Raw genomic sequence first — 26,782 nt, 5'->3', positions numbered from 1 at the left:
GACAGGGAGAGGAGAAAGAATTGGCAAAGACCTTGTAGAGGAAGCCATGGAGTTGAATCTTGGAGTCTGATTTAGCCAGGGAAGAACTAGGGGAGAGAGAAGAGAAGGTGTAGCAGGTACAGAAGCTGGTGAGCTGGTGCAAGGGGCTGCTGGGCTTCACTGTGGCCTGAGTATCCAGCTCTGTGGGGAACTGATGGACAGGTAGGCAGAGCCCAGATCACAATGGTAGTGTGAAGCCATGGGTGTTAGGTGGGAAGCAGAGGGAGGCAGTCCCTCTGGATCTCACTGTAGGACTGGGAAGATAGACTAGGAAAGGGAGCAAGAGTGAAGTCAAGGAAACTGTTTTTGGAGCTCCTGGAGTCATCTAGGCTGTAGTGAGGATGGAAAGGAGACAAATTCAGAAGGCTTTCAGAAGTTGGAATCAATAGACCAGCGAGAAAGCGAAGAGGAAGCTAAAGGGAGGGAAAGAGTAGGATTCCAGGGTTTCTGGCTCACCAATTTGAGGGACGGGACATCCTCTAGTTGAGGAAATACAGGAGTGGGAGCAGGTTTTGGAAGACAAGTGATGAGTTCACTTTTGGACACATTGAGTTCCAGGTGCCTTGGGAGCTGTCCAACTGAAGACCCCCAGCTGGCAGTCAGGTTCACAGGGGAGAGATCTGGATTGGGCTGGCACTCTGAGAATCAGTACTGAGCTTGAACTCAAGGGTATGGAAGAGACCCTTGAAGGGCATACATCGAGTGAGCAGGAGGCCAAGGACAGATCCAACATATAAGGGACAGAGGAGCCAGACATGTAGGAGTTGTCCTGGAGAGAGATGACGCTGAAGCAAAAGGAGGAAGGAGTTTTCAGGAGGAGGGAAGTAATCAACAGAGTGAAATGTAGCAGGAGTGACAGTCACATCAGGGATCGGAAATGTACACAGGTGGTGTCAAACAGTGGGGGTCATTGGTAACCAGCAAGAAACCGGTTTCAGTGGATCAAAGAGATGGCAGTGGGAGCAGCATGTGTTGCTCATCTGGGGAGAAAGGACAGCACATACTGGCTTGAGGGATTCTGGGTTTTGTCAGTTTTTTAAGGGTGGGTGAGGAGAGCTGCGGACCACATAGGGCCTCACCAGCCAGGAATAAGACTTCTGACTTTTTTCCCAACTGAGACAGGAAGTCATTTGAAGGCTTTTGTACAGATGCGTGACACCTTTTAAGATGACTGTGGCTGCTGTGTGGAGAACAGGCTATGAGCCAGGGTGTGAACCTGGAGTCCAGCTAAGAAGCTGTTGAAATCCTCCAGGCATGAGGTGGTGGTGGCTTGCAGCTGGGTGGGAGCAGCAAGAGGTAGGGAGAAGGGGCTGGATCCTGGATTCACTTCAGAGCTTGAGCTACATCCATCTCTGATGGATGTGGAGCATAACAGAAAGGAAGCAGGCAAAGATGGCACACAGGTTTTTGGCCTGGCAGCTGGAAAGAAGAAATTGCCATTAACTGAGTTGGGAAAACAGGCAAATGGAACAGATACCTGGCAGGGGTCATGGGGGGTAGAAATCAGAGCTAGGTTTTGGACGGGTTATGTTTGAGATGGCTATGTCACATCCTTGTGGAGATGCCAAAGAAGCAATCAGATGTGTGTGTGGAGTCCTGGGGAGAGATCCAAGCTGGAGACATATATTTGGGGATTTTCAGTGTATAATAGGATTTAAAATGATGGCACTGGACCATTTGCAAGCATAGTTTCAGCTGTGGAGAGTGTTTTCCAAGAGTGAGATCTGCATATGTCGGCTGAAAGGCCTTGTGGAGTGGAGACCCAGAGGGGCCCAGCAGAATGAGCTGAGTTATCAGCCTGTAGTGAGCAAGTGCTTGGTATACAACTGCAGCCAGGCCCACCTTTCCATGCTGAGTCAGTGAAAACACTTTAGAAATCAAATTAGAACAGTTCTGTCAACCATGGGTCCCTGGAAGCACAGCTGCTTTATGAGGAGGGGATGTGAACTTTGTATTCTCTGGCGGCTGAGCAGACGCAGCGGGTGGGCGGTGGGCACCATTAGAAACTGGTGAAACTTGTTGATGTTTTCTGACGGGGAATGCAGGAGGCCCAGCGCATGGGGACAGGCACATCAGCTGGGGAACTTCCCCTCAGGCTTTTGCCTGTGGCTGGTGCTTGGTTTTCACACTGCCCTCGAGATGGTCGGGGTTCTCTTGCTGCTGGTGGGAGGCCAGGGCTGGACGCTCTTGGGCCAGCTGTCGGGGAGGCCAGGGCTGGACGCTCTTGGGCCAGCTGCCGGGGAGGCCAGGGCTGGACGCTCTTGGGCCAGCTGCCGGGGAGGACAGTGCCCTTCAGGGTGGTCAGGGGAAAGGGGTGGCTCCTTTGATCATCTTATATCCGTATCAGAACTTTCAGCTTTCCCCAACTCTGCCGTGTTATTGCCTGGTTAACAACAACCCTGTGGGGCAGCCCGGGTGGCTCAGCCCAGGGCATGTTCCTGGAGATATGGGATTGAGTCCCACGTTGGGCTCCCTGCATGGAGGCTGCTTCTCCCTCTGCCTGTGTCTCTGCCTCTCTTTCTCTCTCTGTATCTCTCATGAATAAATAAATAAAATCTTAAAAAAAAATCCCCGTGAAGCTGCCAGAGCAGGCACTATCTCTATTTTCCAGCTGAAGAGACAGGCCTCGAGAAATCAGGAGACTGCTTGCTTGAGGACACCCAGCCACTTCCCACAGAGAGAAGACTAAATCCCACGGAGAGGAGACCAGACCCTACATTCTAGTGTGCTTCCCAGGCCAAATAGACGTGGAGTCACTAAAAGCACTAGGGACCCTTTTATGCAGTAGCCACAGCGTGCGGGTTTGTCTCGGCCCCAGAGGGTGATGTTATCACTTGGGTGCCATTCCCCCTTTGGTTACCCAGCTCTCCTGTCCTGTAACTGTCCCGCCAGGGATAGGCGAGGCCCTGCAGGGCTCCTGAGGAGAAAAGGGGTCTTCTGGCCATCAGGAAAGCCTGTTCTGTCAGCTGACTCCCCCAGACCCAGAGGCCATTGGTTGCTGTGAGATGCTCTGGTGGTTCCACCTCAGTCTCTGGGCATGAATAGGAGGTATTCTTCTCTCTAGTAAACACAGCTCCACATGCTCTCTGCAAGCTCCCTGGTGATTACTAGCATCTATTTTTAATTCATAAGCCTCCCCCACTACCCACACCCCTTGCCATTGTTTGGAACTCACCAGCTGGCTTTCGGACCGGAGCGGCCCTGGCGGGGGTTGAGTTACTGGAACAGCCTGGAGGCAGCTCTAGTTCCTCAGCTGTCATGGAGAGGCTCACCCAGCCCCCACCCGAAGAGAGCAGGGGACCTGGCACCCTGAGGACAGCAGGGGTGCAGGAGAGGGACAGTTGGGACTGAGTCCTAGGAAGCAGCTCAGCCTTGCTGACATCCTTTGGCTGTCACTTGTTTCCTCCAGATCCAGTGAGCTGTTTTTGACATCGTGCCTTAAATGATTTCCCCATAAAAGCAAAAACAAGTGCCTATGTCTGCCCCACCTCCTGCTTTCTACTATTTGTAGAGCACGGGGAAAGGTAGCTACTCTCTCTGCCTGACAGCTATAAAGCGGGAAAAAATGGTCACGAATTGTCGGTGCACTGGAGCATTGGCAGGTGCATAGAGAACACAGGTGACATCTAGGTTTCATCTGTGTGTCAGGCAGCCTTAACTTCTGGGAATCCTGGGTCTTGGGGGCTGCGGCAAGAACCACTGAGTGCAGGTGCAATGGACTTGGGCCACCTGGATCCCCAGTATATGACTTCTCCCTCTGTCACCCTCTCCCACTCTTCTTTCTCTCTCTCTCCCTCCCCCCTCCTCTTCTCCTTCTCTCCCTCTCTCTCTGTCTCTTTTTGCTGAGCAGCAGTTCCTAGAAAATGTGTACTCTAAGAGAAACCTAATAACTCTTCCTGTCCTGCCTTCATTTCCTGCTGCCAGCCTTTCAGGGAGTGGATTAGCCCCTGGGGGGGGGGTGTGTCAGAGACTTTTATTTCCTTTTCCTCATTTCTTCCACATCTGATTTAGTCAATACTTCCCTCTTGGCCTTACTCAAAACTTGTCCCCAGCTGTTGCCGCAGTTCCCACACCTCTTCTGGGCTTGTGCAAGGTACACCCGGCTGGAGGGTCTCAGCAGAGGAATAGTGCAGGAAGGCGGGGTTTGTGGCCAGCTCTGCCAGGATGGCGCCTGACCTTGCTCTGGTTGCCCTTCCCCTTCTGTGTGGTATGGGGTGGTGCCCTCTGAGGACACAGAGAGCTATGCCGTGGGAGCCTGGAGCTCCCAGGAGGGGTCAAGGAGCTGTAGGAGACCAGTATGGAGGTGCTCAGTGGCAGGACTTCTGCTGAACCAGGGCAGTCAGGGTGGGAGAGGGCCAGGTGCACACCACCAGGTGCAGAGGGTGGAGATATCACGTCATGACTGGATATTTCCTGTCGCCTTAGGGAGGTCTTATCTCCAGGCTCCAGACGGGGAAACCTGTTCATCTGTTCATCTGCTCATTACCTAAACCAGAGCAGCCTCTGGGCATCCTGTTCCTCAGTGTACTCCTCCACCAGTCTTAGTTGACAACAAGATTTCTCCTCTGCCCTGGCATGAGTAAGCACCCCTGTTTACTCCAAGGGATGGCAAGTGAGGGGTCACCCTCAGCCCTAGGCTCTTGCCTGAGAGTCTGCTGGGTCAGAGGGGGGCGGGGCTGCTCTGCTGAGAAATGTTTGCAAACCATGGCCCCTGCACAGCTAGGGGAGGCCAGACCATTCATCTGTGGGGCCTCCTCGTATGTCTGAGCTTGTAGGCCAGGGCACCCAGGAGGCCAGAGGGCCGTGCTCTAGGGTCCAGTGGGGTCGCTCCGCCCTTCCACACAAATGCATCAACCTTCAGAGCCATGTGCCACTCTGCATGCTTAGTCATTCAGGTCCACACTCAGGTCTGTACCAGCCTGAACTCACACTCGTTTGCGGGAGAGGACAACCACCCAATCCCATCCTCCCCTCTTCCCTTTTCTTCCTCTCTGCATGGAAAGGCTCCTCAGGTGGAGGGAGAACCAGAGGCAACCAGCCCTAACAACCTCAGAAAAGACTCCTGAGGCTGCCCATGCCACCAGCTGTTTGCCAGGCCAATGCAGGGCACCTCTGGGATTTGCCATGAACCTTTGTTCCTTGTCTTGGTGATTAAAAGACCCTATTTGCCAGGGTCCTTCGGGACCCTCATAGCAGTATATGTTATGGTACCTGGCGAATCAAGAAATTCTTCTTTTAGTGTGTGTTCCTCCTGTTCAGGTGAAACCTCTTGCCTTTTAAGGTCTTCTGCAATCAGGAGAGGGGCTAAAAGGTGGGAACTCTGCTCCTTACCTAAAGCTCTGACCCCAGAGCTCATGAGCAACAGCCTTCTCTTTTAGAATAGGATTGTGGGCTTGATTAGTTGTCCCAGGAGGCACTGACTTCTAGAATTAGCCTTTATTCATCTTTTTCCCACGACTTTCTTTCTTTCTTTTTAAAACATTTTATTTATTTATTTGAGAGAAAGAATATGAAAGAGAGAGAACAAGCAGGAGGGAGGTGTAGAGGGAGAAGCAGACTCCCTGATGAGCAGGCAGCTGATGCAGGACTTGATCCCAGAACCCTGAGATTATGACCTGAGCTGAAGGCAGACTATTAACCGATTGAGCCACCCAGGAGCCCCATGAATTTCCAGATGGAAAGTTCCCACTGTTTTCTAGATCAGCCCTGGCTTCTGGAAGTAGTGAATTCCAGGGGTGGGTGGTGAAGGGAGATCACGTCCAAGTTACCTAACGAGACCCAGTGTCTTGCACTTTCAACCCTCTTTTGTCTTAGCTCGGGTGAAATACTTGTGGGAGACCTTGTATCTGCAGCCCCTAGGGACTGAGTGGATGCCAGCCCAGACACAGGTGGGAAACTCCATTCAGGTCCCCACCTTCCTCCCTTGGGATCCTTAGCCCCCTCAGATGCACCCCAGTGGAAGGTGTGCTCAAGATTTGGGTGTCAGCCTTACGCCAGAGCCCCTAACAGCAGCAACAGGAGCTCTCTGTCATCCTGTTCCAGACGGCGAGGAGCCAGCCCTGGTGATGTGGGCTTGGGTCATGGGAGCTGGCACAGGTCTCCCCAACCACTGCTGCACATTCCTCCCTGGATCCACCACATCCCTGAGATGTGAAACAAGACCCCTGTCCCCTCTGGTGCCAGATGAGGCAATGGAAATGTAGTATCGTTAACCTGATCACCTCCTCTGCCTCTTTTGTCTTCTCCTGGCCTGTCTGGGCTTTCTCTGTTTCTACCCCGCAGGGCAGAGGGCTCCGAAACAGAAACAGAGGTGAATAAACACACCCTACTGCATTCCGCCTAGGCTCCAGGAACCAAGGGCTCCCCTGCCCTGCAGTGTGGGGGGCTGGAGGCAATGAGTGAAGTTTTGGGGAACAGTAGCCTTGTCCAACCTTCCTCTGTCTCTCTGATGGATATTGGGATGTCCGACTGTTCTTGGCACCCCCCAGCCCGTTTGCTGCATCCTCCAGAGTCTGACTCTCATGCCTCTGCTTCTTTTGTCCTCTTGGACTTTCACCCCAGTCTGCATTTGGGAAGTTCTCACTGCATCCTTTCCTACCTCTCCAGAGAGCCCACTGCTGGGACCCCAGAGCTGGGCTAGTATCCATAGCTAGTGAATAATTCAGCAGAAGCTCAGTCAGATCCAAAGTGATACCATGACCTCCTTTGGGTGGCTGGAAAGGTGAACCCTGCCCTGGAAAGACAAGTGCTCTGTAATATTAACTTCATTATATAAGGTTTCTTTACTGCCTGAGTAGGCAGCTTCAGACCCAAATATGATCTGGGCCCCATGGCTGTGTACTGACTTCTCAGGGGCTCAGTGGCATGGTGGGCACACCCCTAGGACTTGCCGGTCGTGTCCCTTTGAGCCTTGCTGGCTCAGGCACTCAGTTGAAAAGCATGCCGCAGCTTGCAGAGTGCTATCACATCCATTTCTCATTTAATCAGGGCAGCTCACGGAAAGTGAGGAGCCCTGGAGTCAGCAGGATAGCCCAAACGTTCTCCCTTTTAATCCTGTGCTTTTAGAAAGGAATCATTCTAGATTTTTCTTGGCAAATAGTGTGGGGTTGGGGGTGCTCTGCTTCCTAAAAACTGTCCAAAAAGGAAATGGTACTTCTTCTCTGGGTCACTTTCTCCTGGAGCTGTCCCCAGTATCCCTACCACCAAGGCAATAGGGTGGCTATGAAATGGTCATCTTTTTCTACCCACCTGACACCAATTTTGATTTTTCTTTTTTTTCTTTTAAGATTTTATTTATTCATGAGAGACACACAGAGAGAGGCAGAGACATAGGCAGAGGGAGAAGCAGGCTCCCCTTGGGGAACCCCATGCAAGTGGGACTCCATCCCAGGACCCTGTGATCATGTCCTGAGCCAAAGGCAGATGCTCAACTGCTGAGCCACCCAGGCAGGTGTCCCCAATTTTGATTTTTCTAAAAATGACCAGAATGAATGGTTCCCTCCACTGCTTGGCACCTGGCTCATGACTGTGCCTATGGAAGGCTTCCTATAGGAGGTGTCCACAGCATCAGCCGAGCAAAGGAGCAGGAAGTGGCAGAGATGGCCTCCTCCCTCCTTGGAAGCAGCTGAAACGTGGCCTGGTGTGTGCATGCTGTTCACCCTCCAGTCTTCCTCACTCTGGCCTTTGCTTCCTGCTTTTCATGCTCTTGGGGACAAGCCTGTTCACCTGCTCCTAGGAAACCTCCCCACCTTGGTTGCTGTAGTTCATCCCGAAGGCTAGGAATCTTCCTGCCCTCCTGCCTTTCGGGGGGGGGGGGGGGGGGAAGCAGGGCTCTTTGGCAACATGATTTCTAAGTAAATTCACCTTCTAGTGGGGTCAACAAGCGAGTGTTAGTGGAGGGACTCTGAATGCTGACCCCTTCCCCAAGCCCCATTTCTCAGAGGTGAGCAGTAGAGAAGGGGCAACCGCCCACAGAGGGATCCTAACTGGGAGATTTTCACAGTGCACCTGGAGCCTGAGATTTTGAAGGCCTCACCTTCTATTCTGAGCTACTAAATTTAGCTGTCTTGAGTTCCTAAAGCGATGGCTTCTCAAGTTTCCCGTCCTTCAAAATATGTGGTTTGTGCTTTTTTTTTTTTTTTTTCCCCAAGAGAAAAAAAAGAAGAGTAACTAGGAAGACAAAAGGGGAGGGGGCAAAGGAACCATAACAAGGACAAAGAAAAAAACAAGAAAAATATGGTACCTAGAGAAAGAAGGGGCCTGGCCTAAGAATTCTGAGGTGAGTGTAAATCCAGGGGAGTGTAGCTACGGAGAAGCCGGGGCCCTGCTGGCCCTATGCAGGAGTGGGGCTTCCATCCAGTGTCCCCTCCTAGGACAGTGGCAGCCCATCTGTCACCCCAGACTCAGGCTACCTGGGAAAGTGGAGCAAGTACCACCAGAGACACCTGCCCCAGCCCAGTTGCCTGCACCCATGAGTGAGTGGGAGCCACAGGGCTGCCCTGCCTGAGCTGACTCGGGACCTGTGTCTCTGCCAGCCAGGGAAGCGGGAAGCAGCTGCGGCCGTGGGGGAGCAGGGCAGCAGGCCACCAGGACTCAGCAGCAAGTACGTGTGGTGGCATTCACTCAGCAGCCACCTTCTCTCTGCAGAAGGAGGCTGCTGCGTGGCTTGTGTCCTCTCCACGCGCAGTACTTGAGTGCCCACTGTAGCCCTTCCACATCCACCTGCCACTATCCACTTGGCTTCAGATGGCAGCTGCTGTTCTGGCTCTCTGTCCCAGGCCTGGTCTCCCAAGCACTGTGTGGAGCAACTGTGGTGTGTGTATGCGTGTGCATGGACATACACATGTGGCAAGGGAGCCTCAGTGCTAGTCATCTTGTTCGGTAACACCTACGTGTCAGACGTGTTCCCATGATATCTTCACTATAGCCCGAGGAGCTCATGATCATATGTACCATTCTGCAGCCAGGAAAACTGAGGCTTGGCTATGGAGAGTGTCCAGGTCTGGGTGCTCATTCACCCTCTCCTCCTGCCTCCTGATGGTACCACTCTTGTTCCCGAGGGCCTCCTCTGCCAGACTGCCATGAGGTAGGGCCCATGGAGGCCACAGAGCTAGCGGGCAGAAGGGTGAGGGTTTATGGCAGGCCTCGGGCTCCAAGGCCCTCTGCTGTGCCCCGGAAAGGCTTGGCCATCCATTATGGAGCCCAGCCTTGGTGAGTGTTCCTGTGATGCATTCCCCTTCATCCAGGCCTTCCCAGGCTCCCCTGCTCTTCACATGTGCCTCCCACTGCATTTGGGGACACAGAGCCTCAGGGCCCATGCAGACTTGACCAAGGTCCCATGGCAGGTATGGAACTCAGACACAAATCCAGGGCTCCCATCACCTTTCCTACCACAGCACGACTCCCTGGGCTCTGACCTCCCCACCCCCAGGGCAGGAAGTCCTGTGTCCTTGGCAGGTCAGGGAGCACTTCATATGTAAAGACAAGAACAGACTCCAGAGGAAAAGGGATCTCTCCTCCCCTGGCTTTCCTGGCAGACCTCCCCCTGGTTCCTATTTGTTTCTTCTCTTGGTTCACCCCTGAGCTCTACCCTCCTTTTTCCTGCTGGTCAGTTTGTGCTAATGGGTGGGTTGTTCTTGGAGCAGAAGAGCTGAACACTGCCATTGGGGAGACACCGGAAGCCTGTGTATGGTGACCTCTGGGTCATTTTGGTGGTGCAATGTGGCTTTTCAACCTCTTTCTGGTGCTTTGGAGCCTTTGTGATCCTGGGCAGTCCAGGGAGTGAGACCCCCTGAGAAAAACCCAGAGCTCAGCTGACTCAGCCTCTTCCCCACCTCTGTCTTCTGCTGCCACAGCCCTTTTGTTCTGCTTGTAAGGAAAGGTGGAAGAGCTTAGCTTGGTGGAGCCTGGAAAGGAGGGAGGCAAAGGAGAGATTTTTTTTTTAATTGTTTAATTTATTCAATGAACATTTTTTGAAGTATTTTAGGCATTATGCTGAATTTGACTTGACCGATAATATAAAAAAAAATAAGGGCTTTAAAATTATGGCTTTTTAAATTTTTTGTAGATGTTTTCCAACCAAAATTTCTGAAGTAGCTAGAACACTATTGCAGGGGCACCTGGCTGGCTTGGTGGAGCGTGCAACTCTTGATCTTGGGGTTATGACTCTGAGCCCCTTGTTGGGTATAGAGAGGACTTAAGAATAAAATCTTGGGACACCTGGGTGGCTCAGCGGTTTAGCACCTGCCTTCGGCCCAGGGCACGATCCTGGCATCCCAGGATCGAGCCCCACGTTGGGCTCTCTGCGTGGAGCCTGCTTCTCCCTCTGCTTGTGTCTCTGCCTCTCTCTCTGTGTCTCTCATGAACAAATAAATAATATCTTAAAAAAACAAAACCTTTACAGTGAAAAATACTGAAAAAAAATCAGTAAGAGCTGCTATGGATTTAGAAAAAGGTAAAGTCTTTTTTTTTTTTAAGGTAAAATCTTTTGACAATAATTTAGAAGTAGCCAAAATGTTATTATCTAACCTGCATTGAGACTGAGTGCAAAAACATACTTTTAAAAATTTTGGTCCCGATATGCTTTACCTTTTTATGCTTTAGATATTATTTTGTAGGATTGTCATTAGTTCTGGGAGGGAAGGCATGTCTTAGTATGAAAAGATCAGGCTGTGTCTGTGGCCACCTAGGACGGAGCTGCAATAGATGGACTGTTTCTTTCTTTCTTTTTTTTTTTAAGGTTTTATTTATTTATTCATGAGAGACACACACACACACACAGAGGCAGAGACATTGGCAGAGGGAGAAGCAGGCTTCATGGGAGGAGCCCAATGTGGGACTTGATCCTGGATTCCGGATTCATGACCTGAGTCAAAGGCAGATGCTCAACCACTGAGTCACCCAGGCATCCCTGATAGACTGTTTCTGTGGCAGCTCAATGAGATAGGCCATTTGGTCATTCTAAATATTGAGGGAGGGTCGGTGTTATTCTGGACACAGAGAAGGGCTTGGGTATACTTAAGGTGTGGTTCCTGCCTTCCTAAGGAAGTAAGACCTAAGGCCTGTTTACCCATAACCATTATGCAAGAGGAAGGGTGCACAGTGCCAAAGCATAAAGTAAAAATCAAGTACGTTAGGAGGGAGATCATTTGCAGGTGTTGGAGCTGTTGGAAGTATTCCCTGACCCTCATATCCCTGACTGCATGTGGCTGAGCTGGCCTCCACAATTGGGACCTGTTGAAGTGCTTTTGCTAGGTTCCTTTGGTCACAAACTCCAAGTCATCGGCCACCATTAGTGTTTGTAAGGTTTCCCTGAGCGCAGGGTGTGGGGACTCCTGCTTTTGGTATTTTGGGCTGCATGCCCTGGTGTTGGGCCCCAGAGATAGCCCTGGGCCCTTCTTATCTCTTTGCACCTTCTTGGGACCACCCTAACCACGTGTGAACCCTCAGTATTTAAGCCCTGAGTCCCTTGCCTGGCTCAAGTAGGTGCAAGATCCGGGTCTTTGGTGATTCTGCTTCGGAAGCCTCCCAGAGAGACCCAGCCTGGCCCTGAACCCTGCTGGGCATCCCATTCCCCTGCACCCGGCTTGTTCTCCTCAACTGTGGCCCTCTGGCCCCCTCTACTGGCCACTCACAGGATTTCCTGCTGGGATTGTCCAGATGAAGTCCAGGGAGGAAAGAACTGCTGTGAGTTTGCCATCTGTTTGATCTTGGGTGTTTTTGCCTGGGCCATGCTGAGGGGGATGGGCGTGGGGCAGGAAGGAGAGCAGGGAATGGGGAGCAGAAGCCCGTGGAGAAGTAGTTGTGGTGGTGTCCGAGCAGAAAGTAGATTTGTGGAAGAATATCTGAGGCAGAGGAGGGTCCCCTGCCACCTGCCGGGTTAGGCTAGCTGAGTTGACTCCCCAGCGAGTGCTTGGATAGGGAGGGTGCCTTGGGTGATGGTGCCATAAGTCGGTGAGCAGGGCAGCAGGGAGAGAGGTATGGGCTTCAGGCTGAGCTGGCTGTTAGGATCTGGTAAGAAGTACCTCCAGACTCCAACCGTTTTGGCTTTCAAGACCTCTCCATCCTGGAAGCCTGGCTGGAAGCCCTACTTCCATTAGGAGGTGAAGAAGGGGAGTCCATGGGACTGTGGCTCTGTGAGAAGGGCTTCTGCTGGTGGGAGGGGATGAGCTGAGTACCCAGCTAGCTGGGTGAGTGGTGCAGGTACATGTGTCCCCATGTGCTGCACCCCCATACACACCGGGGCTGGAGTTGCTGCCCATCACACCTGGGTGTCCTCACAGACACTGAACTCACAGGGGCAACAGCTGGACATGGTGAGAGACAGAGCAGGGTGGGGGAGGGGCAACTCATCTGAGCTGGGTCTACCCACTCAGTGATCCTGCCTGTCTCCTCCCAGATGGGAAGGAGCAGCCCGTGAGCCCCAGGGAGGGGAAATCTCCCAGAGCAATCCGCCCCTAATCCCCAGGCTGGTCTCAGGCTGGAGATGGCGGCTGCAGAGCCTGGGAGCTTGGGCACACCTGCTCGCAGACCCCGGCTTCCCTTGGCAAGCCCAGTGCTGCCCAGGGACTGTGACCCTGGCGGCCTGGCCCAGCCCGTGGAAAGCTGGAGCCTCAGAGGTCCTGGCACCCTGTCACCAGCACGGCTTTTGGAAACGGTATCCACACAGGTGAGGCCACTGGTGGGCTGGAGGAGAGAAGTTCACGGGGCAGGGTTGGGAGAAAGCCAGGCGGCTTGGGCTTGCCCTCTGGTCTCCCAAGGTGTGGCCCCCTGTCTCTGTTCCGGAGAAGTCTCTGTGGACAGGAGCAGGGAGGAGGGAGGGAAACACCAGGCCTCCAGGCTTAGGCTGAGGAGTGTCGCAGGAGGGCCCCTGGGATTAGGTCAGGAAGTCTGGTGCAGGAACATGGGTGAACCCTGGCACAGATGCCTCTGGAAACCAGTGGCCATGTGTCACTTCTCTTGGAGCCAGAGGAGCTTCTGTCTACATAGAAACATTGACAGGCAGAAGGGGCATGAAGGTCAGGTGAGCACTGACCCCAGGTGGACAGTAGAGAGTTCAGAAGGAACAAGGTGCTGGGTGCCTGGAGCTTTTGGAGAATTTGCAGGATGGAGAACGGAGGAGGCTCCAATGCTAGAGGTTAGCTCTGGGCCCACCCAGGAACCCATGGATGTGAGGAGGCATAGGAGTGTGCAGGACATTTGTGTCCTGCACACTCCTATGTGCACTCCTATGTCCTATGTGCAGGACTCCTATGTGCAGTGTGCTTTTGGAGAATTTGCAGGATGGAGAACGGAGGAAGCTCCAAGGCTGGAGGGTAGCTCTGGGCCCACCCAGGAACCCTGATGTGAGGAGGCATAGGAGTGTGCAGGACATTTGTGTGGGATGGTCCCTCCAGCGTTCTCCTCTTGTAAGAACTTGCCTGGTCCATGCACAGAGGTTAATCTTGGGGCAGGCACTTCAGGAGAGGGGGCTGGAGAAGCCACAAACTCCAGGTGTGTTGCTGGATGCTGGGCATGGGCAGAGGGCTGGGTGGCCTGGGCCGAGTGAAGCTCTGTGATGGTTTTGATAGAGGAGCAGTGGTGCCTTTGCAACCTACTTGCTGCTGTGCTCTAGCTGTGGGAAAGGGTATTTTTGTCAGCAGGGCAGGGGATGAATAACTGAGGGGAATGGATGGATTTGGCCAGAACCATTGGCTGGGCCTGTCAGAAGGGATGAAAAAATGGAGGGCTAGGGGAGGATAGAGGGAAGAGGGTAAGGTGAGGGCCAGGTGGGAGGGAGGACCTGCCTGCTGCAGGCAGAGGCCTAGAGGAACCTCCGCCCCAGTGCTCAGCTGCCTCGAGATTGCATGTGCTGCCTGAAAGGATGAGGAGAGCATTTCCCCGTCTGTGCTCCACACCTCGAATCCCTTGTTGCAGCATGCAATTCCTTGTAAAGCCTCTGAGGCCATGCCAGGGGGGAAAGGGCACTACGGGAAGAGCCGGGGGCCCCTGGGCTCCTGCCCCTTGAGTTCCCCTTGTGGTAGCTGGGGCCTTGCTGGAGGAGTCTTTTACCCCGCTGTACCCCAGTGAACAGACCTGGGTATACACACCGCCCCACGTGTACTCCAGTAAGTGCCTCGGCATTTGCCTCCCTGCCTCTGGAGAAAAGCCGCTTAGGCTCCCAGGCACCAGTGGGACCGCTGGGTGGGCCAGTACCTCCCCCCTCCCGGCCCCCCCAGCCTTCCCGCATGGGGGCAGGGGGTGCATGGGTCAGCTGTGATGGTGTGTCCAGAGCTGAGACTGAGCAACTGCGACTTGCCCTCACTTCCTCACCAGGAAGAGAAAGAGCCAGCAGCCCCACAGGCTGTGCCTGCTGGTTTGGGAGAATTGGGGTAGCCCCTGACTCCAGGACCAGCGGTTGGGATCATCTCTCCAGCTCTGGCTGGAATATCAGGCTGGTGTGGGAAATGTCAGGTTCCCTCCCTCTCAGCTTCCCCATAAGGTCAAACTTCCTCTGTAGGCAGAAGGATTGGAGCCGGCCATCAATGTTCCTTTCCACCCTGGCCCTGGCTTGCCTCCCTTTCCCTCTGGGGACTCGTAGCGAAGTGATCCTGAGTGTTCTCCATCCCGAGAGGGGTGCTCAAATCAGAGTCATTGGGGTCAGAAGTCAGCAGATGGAAGCATCTCTACTGAGCCACATGGACCCCACAGCCCCCATCACGCTTGGCTCCTGGGCTCTTAGCCACTGGAAGCCCAGGCTGCTCAGGAGCAGCATCCTGCATGGATCTCTACCTGCTTGGCCAGACCCACAGACCCTCTTGTTCCCACCCTGGGAGGGAGCCTGAAGGCTACCCTGCTCTTCTGAAGGGGAGCATAGAAGCTCCAGGGCTCTTCTTTTCCTCCCTCCCTTCTTGGTCTAAGAGTGACCTTAGTGTTGGCTTTTCGATCCCTGAGCAGAGAGCTAAGACAAAGTCCTCATCTTCTGTGTCAGCCTACCCTGGGGACCTGAACAGTAGTACTTGTAAATCCAGGAAGGGGCTCTTGTCCCCTGGGAAGGAAGTCAGGCTGGGAGCCCTCTGCAGGCCCGTGGGAGCACAGGTTTGGAGCACACAACTCCTTCCTTGTAAGTGGGGCTTGTTGGTGTGGTTCACCCTAAAAAACGCTTCATGTATTTATTCCATTGCTGAGGAAAGAGAAGCACAATCCACATTTCACAATAGCTGGTACCCTCTCCTCCCTGCACAGTTTCATGTGAGCCTGGATGCTTTCTGCCCGTTTCATGAACCGTGTGCTCCTGGCCTCAGGGATCCAGACGGCTGGGCTGCTTGGTGTGCAAGAGAGAGCCGTTGTCCCATGTCCAGACCCAGGTTAATAGAGGACATGAGCTCAGGCCTGGGAGGAGGTGGGAGCCCTGGGAGGCCCACAGGAGCCGGGGGCCTGGGAGCTCCTGTAATCTGGCAGCGTGCCTAATCCGGCTTCATTCATAACTGCCAGAAGGGGGCAGGGAGGAGAGTCTGAGGCTCTGTGAGGCCATGTGGAAGGGGTGCTCTCAGGTTCAGGCAGCAAGGGAGAGGAAGAGAGAAAGTTGGACCCTGGACACTTTAGACAACATCCCATCTCTGGCTCTTCTAGAACATTCACCAGAACTTCTTGGATCTCAGTCACTGTTTAGAACGAGGTCTGTGACCTCAGCCCTGGCTGGTAGGGACTGTGAGCGGGGAGCATGACATGCCTTCCCTGGGAGGGAATGGCATCATGGAAGGAAGCACAGCTCTCCCTCCAGCGTTCTCCTCTTGTAAGAACTTGCCTGGTCCATGCACAGAGGTTAATCTTGGGGCAAGCACTTCAGGAGAGGGGGCTGGAAAAGCCACAAACTCCAGGTGTGTTGCTGGATGCTGGGCATGGGCAGAGGGCTGGGTGGCCTGGGCCGAGTGAAGCTCTGTGATGGTTTTGATAGAGGAGCAGTGGTGCCTTTGCAGCCTACTTGCTGCTGTGCTCTAGCTGAACCCAGGGAGTTCCCGCCCACTAGGGACCAGGGGTTGAGTGATCCGTACCCCGTCCCAGGACAGGAGGTTGGGAGTGAGAAAGAACGTTTACTCTGTTGAAAATGAGAAGGTAAGTTGGAGGACCCAGATACCCTTTCACAGACCCACCCTGTGACAGCACCTTAGTTGGAGCTGTGGCCAGAGCTGGCAGTTGGAGGACCCCTCACCTTCCACATCCAGGTTTTACAATCTACCCCTCTGTCTAGTTCCAGAAGATTGTCATCACCCCCAAAGGAAACCCAGATCCGTTTATCAGCCACTCCCCACTCCTCCCCCACCCCCAGCCCCTGGCCACCACTAATCTGCCTTCTGTCTCTACGGATATAACCATTCTGGACATTTCATATCAACGGAATCTTTCAGAAAGTGACCATTTGCACCTGGCTTCTTTTGCTTAGTGTGGTATTCTCGGAGTTCATCCACATTGTAGTATGTAACCGTTGTACTTCATTCCTTTCATGATCAAATGATACTCCACTGTATGGATATATCAGTGTTGTTGGCCTATTCATTGGCTAATAGACATCTGAGTTGTGTCCACCCTTCAGCTATTGTGAGAAGTGCTACTACGAGCATCTGTATATAAGCACTTGTTGGAACACTCTTTTTTTTTTGAGATTTTTATTTATTCATGAGAGAGAGACAGAGACACAGGCAGAGGGAGAAGCAGGCTCCATGCAGGGAGCCCGACGTGGGACTCGATCCCGGGTCTCCAGGATCAGGCCCTGGGCTGAAGGCGGCACTAAACCGCTGAGCCACCCAGTCTGCCCTGGCACACTTATTTTATTTTATTTTATTTTATTTTATTTTATTTTATTTTATTTTATTTTATTTTATTTTATTTTATTTTAATTTTTATTTATTTATTTATGATAGTCGCACAGAGAGAGAGAGAGAGAGAGAGAGAGAAAGGCAGAAACACAGGCAGAGGGAGAAGCAGGCTCCATGCACCGGGAGCCCGACGTGGGACTTGATCCCGGGTCTCCAGGATCGCGCCCTGGGCCGAAGGCAGGCGCTAAACTGCTGCGCCACCCAGGGATCCCCGGCACACTCATTTTAAAAGAATTTTTACATGTTTATGTTTTTTAAGATTTATTTATTTTAGAGAGAGAGTGTGTGAATAGGGGGCAGGGACAGAGGCAGAGGGAGAGAGAGAGTTTCCAGTAGACTCTCAGAGTCTGATTTTATCCTCCTGACAACCCTTGGAGGGAGGTGGGGTTACCTCCCTTTTTTAGATGAGAAGATGGAGTCCCAGAAAAGTTAGTGACCTACCCAAGGGCACATAGCTTGGGAGGGATGGAGCTAGGGTCTAAATCCATGTCTGACTCCAAATTTGGTGCTCTATCACCCTGCATAGGCCCTCTGCCCTGTCTCTGTGCTGTTCTTTTTATTTTTGGTTGAAGTGTAATGATCGCACAGTGTTGTATTAGTTTCAGGTGTATAAAGTAATGATTCAACTCTGTACATGATTCAGTGCTCACCATGATATGTATACTCTTTGTCCCCTTCACCTGTGTCCCCTATTCCCTTCCACCCTCCCCCTCTGGCAACAAGTCTGTTCTCTGTATTTAGGAGTCTGTGTTTTTGTTTGTCTCTTTTTTGCTTTATTTGTTTTGTTTCTTAAATTCCACGTGTGAGTGAAATCATATAGTACCTGTCTTTTTTTTTTTTTAAGATTTTATTTATTTATTCATGAGAGACAGAGACAGAGAGAGGCAGAGACACAAGCAGAGGGAGAAGCAGGCTCCATGCAGGAAGCACGACGTGGGACTTGATCCCAGGTCTCCAGGATCATGCCCTGGGCCGAAGACGGCGCCAAACCGCTGAGCCACCAAGGCTGCCCCATACAGTACCTGTCTTTCTCTGACTGACTGACTTCTCCTGGCATTATACTCTCTAGATCCATTCGTGGCGTTGCAAATGGCAAGGTTTCACTCTTCTTTTTTTTTTTTTTTTTTTAAGATTGTATTTATTTATTCATGAGACACACAGAGACAGAGGCAGAGGGAGAAGCAGGCTCCCTACAAGAAGCCCAATGTGGGACTCGATCCCAGGACCCTAGGATCACGCCCTGAGCCAAAGGCAGACACTCAACCACTGAGCCACCCAGACGCCAAAGGTTTCATTCTTCTTTATGGCTGAGCAATATTCCATTGTGTACATAAACCGCTTCTTCTTCATCCATCCATTGGTCCGTGGACACTGGGGCTGCTTTCATCCTTGGCTATTCTAAATAATCCTGCAATCTTATTGCTTTTCTTTGTGCTTTGTGTTTTGTGTGTGTGTGTGCTTTTTTTTTTTTCCCCCAAATCTGTTTCTCCTCTTCTGCTTTTTCCATCCATCATACTTTTTCATCTTATGCTTGACTTTTCTTCCTTTCTTAAAGTATTCTTCCTCTTTATATACTTCTGCCTGCTGTCAGTCACCTCCTTGACTTTCTGTCCCTTAATAACTGTCTCTGTCCAGTACTGAAAGGGCCCTCCTACTGTCGGGGGGATGGGGGGCATGGAGAACTCTCCACCTTCCTCTACCTCCAACATGCGCCTTCCTCCGTGGAGGAGGAGGGAGAGTGGAGGTGTTCTGTGACTGGGGGTGCCCAACAGGATCTAGGTGTGATAGATGCCAGTGGAGTGGCAGGAAGGAGCTGGTGTCCTGCTATGGGGCCCTCAGGCTCGAGTCTGGGTCCCAGGACAGGGAAAAGGGGCAGATGAGGGGGCCAGGACCCCAGTCTCGGGCCACTCCAGCCGCCCATCAGGCCCCAACGCATTTCCCCAGGAATGTCTGTTCTCCTCCCATTCATGGGTATTTCATAGCCGGCTTCCACTGCCTTCCCATTTGTAAGCTAGACACACACTAAATCACAGGAGGAGACACACCAAGCTGCCAGAGGAAAGCCAAGATAGGGGGAGAGTTGCTATTTTATACACCCTCGGAGTCCTAAAGCACTTCTACTTTTCATGGCATCCCTTGTCTCATTAGCTCCTCCCACACCCCTCCCAGTCGCTGCAACAGATGCTCTGTTCGATACAGAGACAGCAAACTGCCTAGCGCCAAGCATCAAGCCAGCTTTCAGCCAGACCCAAAAATTCACTTTTTGGACGTTTTGTCTCCCACAAAGAAGGCAAAAGAGAATTGAGCCTCTTTAGAAGCACAGTGGCCTTAAAAGAGGACCAGATTATTTAATCTTAAAAGTCTGGGCACCTGGGGGGCTCAGTCAGTTGAGTCTGACTCTTAATTTCAGCTCAGGTCATGATCATAGGGTTGTGGGATCAAGCCCTGTGTTGGGCTCTGTGCTGAGCATGGAGCCTGCTTAAGATTCTCTCTGCCCCTCCCTCTCCCCCCACCCCCCACTGCTCACTTACAAGTGCTCTCCTCTCAAAAAAAGTCACGTGTTCCTAGAGAATTTAATTTTTTGTTCAATATCTATGCTGTGGTATCAATATTGAGTGAATTGGTTGGTATAATCTCTTAATTAAAATTCATTTCCCACCCTCCCCACCCCAAATTGTGCTGCCTAGATCCAAACAGCATTTATGAGTGCGTTCTGTATGTCCCTCTGTCCCTGGGCTAAGTGCTTGCTAGACATCATGTGTAATCCTCACAAAGACCTGAGAGTATCTCCCCATTTCTCAGGTGGGGATACTGAGAGCCAGGGCAATGGAGAGATAGGCTGTCTTGTCATCACTACAGGAATAGCACAGGATAAAGGGGTTTAGGGCAGCCTGGGTGGCTCAGTGGTTTAGTGCCGCCTTTAGCCCAGTGCATGATCCTGGAGACCCAGGATCGAGTCCCATGTCGGGCTCCCTGCATGGAGCCTGCTTCTCCCTCAACCTATGTTGTGTCTCTCATGAATAAATAAATAAAATATTTTTAAAAAAAGAAAAGAAAAGGGTTTAAATAAGTCAGACTAGTGTGACAGACTTCGGGACGGTTTATTTATTTATTATTTATTTATTTATTTATTTATTCATGAGAGACACACAGAGAGAGGCACAGACACAGGCAGAGGGAGAAGCAGGCTCCATGCAGGGAGCACAATGGGGGACTCGATCCCAGGACCCCAGGATCATGCCCTGAGCTGAAGGCAGATGCTCAGCCACTGAGCCACCCAGGCGTCCCAGGACAGATCATTTAAAGTAGACTGTGGAATTGGCTCCTCTGGTATACAACGTCAGAAAATTGGAGGAGCCAGATTCTGAAGGTATGAGCACCCAGAGGGAGGGCCAGGGGACACCAAGGGAGACCCAGAGCAGACGTGAGGGGAGAGATTGGAGAAGGGATTGGCGTTGTCCCCAGTATCCCCAGAGGAGCTGTGACTTGAAAAGGCCCCAGAGGAAGCCCACAGAGGAGCACCCTCCCCTGGCTCCTGGTTTTGGCAGGGCTTCTGTTTTCAGTAGTGTTTTCCAATAACTGCACCTCGGCAGAAGCCGAGTCCAGTGACTTCTGCCTGTAATTGGCACAGGCTGCTTCCGGTTCCGGTGTGTGTGATCGGGCTCTTTCTTTGTGTTGAACCCCTTCCCCCACACATACCTCATCCCGCCCCCCACACACCGAGAGCGAATGATCCGACCCGGCCGTACTGGGGTGTGCTGTGTGTAAAAATACATGGGGTTGAGCCATTTCCTGCTGCTTCCGTTCTTGCATGGCGATAAGACACTGGGGACCCAGCTGCGGACAGAGAGCTCCTCCAGCAGCTGAGGGGGAGCCGGCTGTGGGACAGCTGGACTCGGCCCACCCGCTTTCATCTGACCCCCGTTTCCCATCTTTCCTATCTCCTGCGACCTCTCTTTCCTTTTTCCCCACCAGCCCCATCCTTTCTTAGCCTCTCTTCTCTGTACCACCCTGATGTACTTGGGACGCCTGCTTACTGGTGTGGAAAGGGACTATCCTCTCCTTCCTGCACATTTGCCCCCTCTGAGCTGGGCCCTGGTACCCTCAGGCCCCCCAGACTAGTCCCTGCTTCCTCGGGCCCTGGTCAGCAGGGCTGGTGGGGGTGTGCTCTTCTCCTGCATCTGGGAGACCAGGCAGGGCCGGGTGCCCTCACCATCATGAAGCGGAAGAGATTGCCAACAACTGGAGACAGCTGGAAGGTGATGGACAGGCTGGGTGGGGTGTCAGCAGAGGCAGGTGACCTGCTGAACTGCATTAGGGAAGCTGGGGTGGGGAGGGTGGCGAGGCTTCCTGCGCCTGCATGGGGCTAAAGTATGGGCTTCAGAGGGAGAGGCCTGCTCAAGGTAGGAGGCTTTTGGAGAGGTTGAGTTCAGAGGGACAACTTGTCTCATTCCTAAGAAATCAATCTCATGACTCCATTGAAGCCTCAGATCGGCTCGGTCCATGTGATGGAGCATCAAGAGTTCTGGGCCAGAGGGTCCATTTTTCATAGCTGTATGTCCCTGAGCAACTATTTGAACTCTCTGGGCCGAAGGAGGGATAGATCTACCTTGACTGCATTTCAGGGGTGTTGTGAGGATTTAGGTAGATCACAGACGTGAGAGCCCTTCGAGATGGCACCTGTAGGGCCACCCGGCTGGCTCCGTTGTTGGAGCATGGAACTCTTGATCTCAGAACTGTGGGTTCGAGCCCTGCGTTGGATGTAGAGATTACTTAGAAATAAAATCTTGCTTTTTAAAAAAAGGTACTCGTAAAAGGAATCCTATGGTGGTGGTTGTTGCCTTGCCTTGGACTCTTGCCTTGAAACTTCCTATTCATCCTGCACTGTCTTCCAGGCAGAGAAACCAAGTCCAGGGGTGTCCACGGACACATGAGAGAATCCTGCTGTGTTCCCTCCCGTGGTTTCATGATTGAACCATGCCTACCTTCTTCCCCAGGTCGACAAGGGAGACCTCGGAGCCCTGAGCCTCCCCGGAGGCCCTAGCCATGGTGACACTGATGGTCCCATCAGCCTGGATGTGCCAGATGGGGCCCCAGACCCCCAGCGGACCAAGGCTGCCATTGACCACCTGCACCAGAAGATCCTGAAGATCACCGAGCAGATCAAGATCGAGCAGGAGGCGAGGGACGACAACGTGGCCGAGTACCTGAAGCTGGCCAACAATGCGGACAAGCAGCAGGTGTCACGCATCAAGCAAGTGTTCGAGAAGAAGAACCAGAAGTCAGCCCAGACCATTGCGCAGCTTCATAAGAAGCTGGAGCACTACCGCCGGCGGCTGAAGGAGATTGAGCAGAATGGGCCCTCGCGGCAGCCCAAGGACGTGCTGCGGGACATGCAGCAGGGGCTGAAGGACGTGGGTGCCAACGTGCGTGCGGGCATCAGTGGCTTTGGGGGTGGCGTGGTGGAGGGTGTCAAGGGCAGCCTCTCGGGCCTCTCGCAGGCCACCCACACTGCCGTGGTGTCCAAGCCCCGGGAGTTTGCCAGCCTCATCCGCAACAAGTTTGGAAGCGCCGACAACATCGCCCACTTGAAGGACCCTCTGGAAGACGGGCCCCCTGAGGAGGCGGCACGGGCACTGAGTGGCAGCGCCACCCTCGTGTCTAGCCCCAAGTACGGCAGCGACGACGAGTGCTCCAGTGCCAGCGCCAGCTCGGCCGGGGCAGGCAGCAACTCCGGCGCTGGACCAGCTGGGGCGCTCGGAAGCCCCAAGTCCAGCGCACTGTACGGGGCCCCCGGAAACCTGGACGCTCTGCTAGAGGAGCTGCGCGAGATCAAGGAGGGGCAGTCCCACCTAGAGGACTCCATGGAGGACCTGAAGGCTCAGCTGCAGCGGGATTACACCTACATGACCCAGTGTCTGCAGGAGGAACGCTACAGGTAGGCCCACCCCCAGCCACGCTGCTGCCCCGCCAGCCCGGCCTGAGGCCACAGCACCCTGGTCAGACTCTGGGCTGCGGAAGCACAGGGACGTGCACGCAGAAGGGCCTGAGGCTGCTGGACAGAGCCAGGGGAGGCCCCAGGACGCCTGCCTCTAGGCTGGTAGGAGCAACTGGAAGATAGGGTTGTGGGACCTGCTTATGCAGAGAAGGTGCGGCCTGTCTCAGGAGCTTCCAGCATCCCTCCTTGATGGTTATGGGGTCCGTGTACAGCAGGGGAAACTGAGGCAGGAACCAGCTATGTGGCCTCTCATCTGGAAGGACTAAAGAGCACAGACTCTGGAGCCAAGTACCTGGGTTCAAACCCTGACTCTATTTTTTTCCTTTAAGATTTTGTTTATTTATTTGAGAGAGAGGAGAGAGAGAGAGAGAGAGAGAGCGCGCACATGAGCAGGGGGAGGGGCAGAGGCAGAGAGAGGTCCTGGGCTCAAACCCAGAACCCTGGGATCATGACCTGACCGAATGCAGGTACTTAACTGGCTAAGCCACACCAGTTGTGTCTCCCCACCACCCACCCACCCACTCCTAGCTCTACTATTTATGTTGAGCAAAGTAGTTAATGCTCCCCACACTTAGTCTCCTTGTCTATACAGTGGAAATAACATGAATCCTTCCTCCTAGGGTTAATGAAGGCTAAATGAGTCCAAATCTGTAACATCAAAGTATATAAACTGCTGGCACAGTCAGTTCACACATTTGACTGAAGCTGGAGTCTCTGGTCCCTCCTTCCCCTCTGCCCCCTCCGCCCTTTTGCTAGATGCCTCTCACGTGGGATTTGGCATTTGCTCTCTGGGATTCTTGGCGATCTTTTCCCTAATTAGCACTTTTCCTTTTTCTTCCTTATATACATGAAGAAGGTTTGGGAACTTAAGGGGACACCCTGCCTGTAAACTAACTACCCCGTGTAAGAGATGTTGTGCTTGCAGAATAGGAATCGTGTCTCTGTATCACCATATCCCTGGTGCCCAGGAGAGCATCTCAGTCCAGGGCTCAGAGGCTCACATTGAAGTCCCTGAATCCCTGACTCCTCCATTCATGAGCTGTGTGATCTTAGGCAGGTTCCTTAACCTCTCGCTGTCTCAGTCTTCTCTGGGATGACACTAGGATTTACCTCGTGGAGTTGAGGGTGGTAAAGATCTCTGAGATAATGTGGGTGGAGTCTTGGCACAGTGCCAGCACAGAGGCAGGGCTGTGTATATAGTAACTTTTGTTGTCCTTGCTGTTAAAACTGGCATGGGGCAGAACACGTGTGTTGGGCGGGTTGAGAAATGAAGTTGATTCTGGGGAGAGAAGGGAGGTGAGGGGGCCAAGACTGGTGCTACTCCTTGCCCCCTGCCAGGTATGAGAGGCTAGAGGAGCAGCTCAATGACCTGACCGAGCTTCACCAGAATGAGATGACCAACCTGAAGCAGGAGCTGGCCAGCATGGAGGAGAAGGTGGCCTATCAGTCCTACGAGAGAGCACGGGACATCCAGGTATGACCAGAGACCAACCCTGAGGGGTTGGTCCAGCCATGCTGAGAGAGCTGGCTGCAGCCAGGAGACCAAGGGCTTTACACAGTGGGGCTGATGGACACAGGCTGGGTGGATGGGCTGCGGATGGAGAGGATGCGCGGGGCAGGGTGGAGAGTGGAGCAAGGTAGGCCCAGGCTGGCTTTGTGCAAGCCGCCTGGCCAGGGCCACCCATGCCCCCAGCTCTTTGACAGCAGCCTTGCCAGTGAATCGTTGGGATTTCCAGGGCCTAGACTACCCAGAAAGGAAGCTCCCGGGATTGGGCCAGTTGTGCCTCATCTCCTTGTGCATACCACACACACCCCTCGCCACTCTGATTTCCTGCCATCCCCCAAATAGTTGTAATTAGAGGACTGGCCCCAGCCACAGCTGATCCGCCTGTCCCCTGCCTGATCTTTGCCAGGGGCCCCCTGTGCGCTGTCACCTTCTCTGGGGGGCAGGTAGGGACGGCCTGGGGGGGCCGGCCCACCCTGAGCTCCTGCTTGCCCACCCCTGCAGGAGGCTGTGGAGTCCTGCCTGACCCGGGTCACCAAGCTGGAGCTGCAACAGCAGCAGCAGCAGGTGGTACAGCTAGAAGGTGTGGAGAATGCCAACGCGCGGGCCCTGCTGGGCAAGTTCATCAACGTGATCCTGGCGCTCATGGCCGTGCTGCTGGTGTTCGTGTCCACCATCGCCAACTTCATCACGCCCCTCATGAAGACACGCCTGCGCATCACCAGCACCGCCCTCCTGGTCCTCGTCCTCTTCCTCCTCTGGAAGCACTGGGACTCCCTCACCTACCTCCTGGAGCACGTGCTGCTGCCCAGCTGAGCGGCCAGCCCACCCCTGCCCCGTGTTCTCCCTGGCCCCGAGGTGGCTATGCTTCTCCAGGAGGGACCCTGGGATTCCCAAGTCCCTTGGACTTCTTCATGTGTCTGGTTTGGCCTCTTGCCCAAACTGTCCATTCCAGCAGCTCCTGCCCCCTTCTCTGTTGCTTCTGTCTGACGCCTTCTCCCTGCTGGCCTGAGGGGAGCTTCGAGTGCAGCCCTGCCCGGAGACAGTGGGGACATCTGTGGCCAAACGGAGCAGAGAAGGACACTGGGATGAGCTGTTCTGATTACTTCCAGTCACACAAGGACTTCTCCCAGCTGACTCAGGATGCAGCAAGTCAGGAAAGCCAGTAGGAATAGGCACAGGAGAGGGCCCTGCCCCAGCCCTCAACCCTTCTAGGGAAGAGCCCAACCTGGAAGCTCTACAGTTCCCTCCTGCGGAGAGGGTCAGAGTGAAGGTCAGAGGGCAGCGGTGGGAGCAAGGCCTCAGAGAATGCCAGGGGAAGAGGGTAGGCCCCCCCCACCAGCCTCCGGGCACCTGCTCAGTCCATCCCTCCTTCCAGAGCTGGTTTGAGGTTCACTTCTGGGCTGGGCCTTTCCCAGGATACGAAGGATGCAGGCTCTGGAGGCCAGGTGGGGTGTGGCTTTTTGAACTTGTGTTTTCCCTGTGATTCTTTCTGCCTGTCACTGGATCTGCTCTTTTCAGGGAAATAGGCCCCAGGGGCCCCTGAGCCTCAGCCTAAGCCCTTAGGCCTCTGGGAGCATGTTGGATTCTATTTATTTATTTATTTGTTCCTTTGTACCTGATCCCCACTGAGCTCCAGGGAGAGGGCCTGCCCCCATCCTCTCCCGGAAGCCAGGGCTTATTCTTGGCTGTCCGGCACTTCCATACCATTTCGCCTCTGGATAATCCTGGCTGGGGGAAACGGGGCAAAGCCGCCCAGCCCCACACTCCCAAAGCAGCCCCTCAACCAGGATGGGAGGAGCGTAGCCTCTCTTTTATACATCTATTTATTTTGTATGTGTGTATTTGTGTGGAGGAGGTTGTTTGTTGCTTTATTTTTTTAAGGCTCTGGAGTGTTGTGTATGGTTTCTCTTCACATCCCAGCCTTCTTCCCACGGGCACTTCCAAGAACAGAGGGCATTTCTCACAGAATGAAAGAGAAATCCCCTAGAGCGGTGAATGGTCGTGCCTGTCAGCCATGGTGGACCTTCCTGAAAAATAAATATCCTCTAAATTTTCAAAGCATCCTGTCTAGTGTTGGTTGATGGGGCCATCTCCGTGGTAACCACCAGGTCTCTCCTTGCATCCAGGGATTCTGGGTAACAGATTGGGCCTCCCCTGTTGGCCTGAGGCCACCTTCTTCCAGGATCCCACACTAAACAAACCATCATGCACTCTTCCCGTCCTGCTTTGTGCAGACAAAGCTGTGGCCTCTGTGATAGGGAAGTGAGATGATGCCACCCTCTCCAGCCACCAGAGCACTTTCCAGGGGGAGGGGATTGGGAGAGAGATGCCAGAAGCTTCAAGACCAGCAGCTGGAAGCCAGGACAGCAGCGGGCAGGCCCGGTG

The 26,782-nt window shown here is 53.4% G+C and overlaps 1 protein-coding gene across 5 annotated transcripts in view; it reads left to right on the top strand.

Annotated features, from left to right (window-relative positions):
* Positions 1-26,445, top strand: part of TMCC2 (transmembrane and coiled-coil domain family 2) — a 41,381-nt gene extending 14,936 nt beyond the window's left edge. For 3 of the 5 annotated variants that reach the window (XM_041723626.1, XM_041723629.1, XM_041723628.1), the window contains 3 exons: positions 21,890-22,830; positions 24,229-24,364; positions 24,899-26,445. In XM_041723626.1, the coding sequence (XP_041579560.1) occupies positions 21,890-22,830; positions 24,229-24,364; positions 24,899-25,210 (1,389 nt within the window). In that variant the 3' untranslated portion in view covers positions 25,211-26,445. Of the gene's footprint in view, positions 1-11,555; positions 11,725-20,751; positions 21,152-21,889; positions 22,831-24,228; positions 24,365-24,898 lie in introns of those variants that run through there. The other 2 variants (XM_041723631.1, XM_041723630.1) reach the window with 2 other exon arrangements.
* The last annotated feature ends 337 nt before the right edge of the window (positions 26,446-26,782 follow it).

Source organism: Vulpes lagopus, chromosome 11 (genome assembly GCF_018345385.1).
Source record: "Vulpes lagopus strain Blue_001 chromosome 11, ASM1834538v1, whole genome shotgun sequence".
Classification (NCBI taxonomy): Eukaryota; Metazoa; Chordata; class Mammalia; order Carnivora; family Canidae; genus Vulpes; species Vulpes lagopus.
Note: the sequence above shows the minus strand (reverse complement) of the source record. Positions and strands in the feature narration are given on the sequence as shown.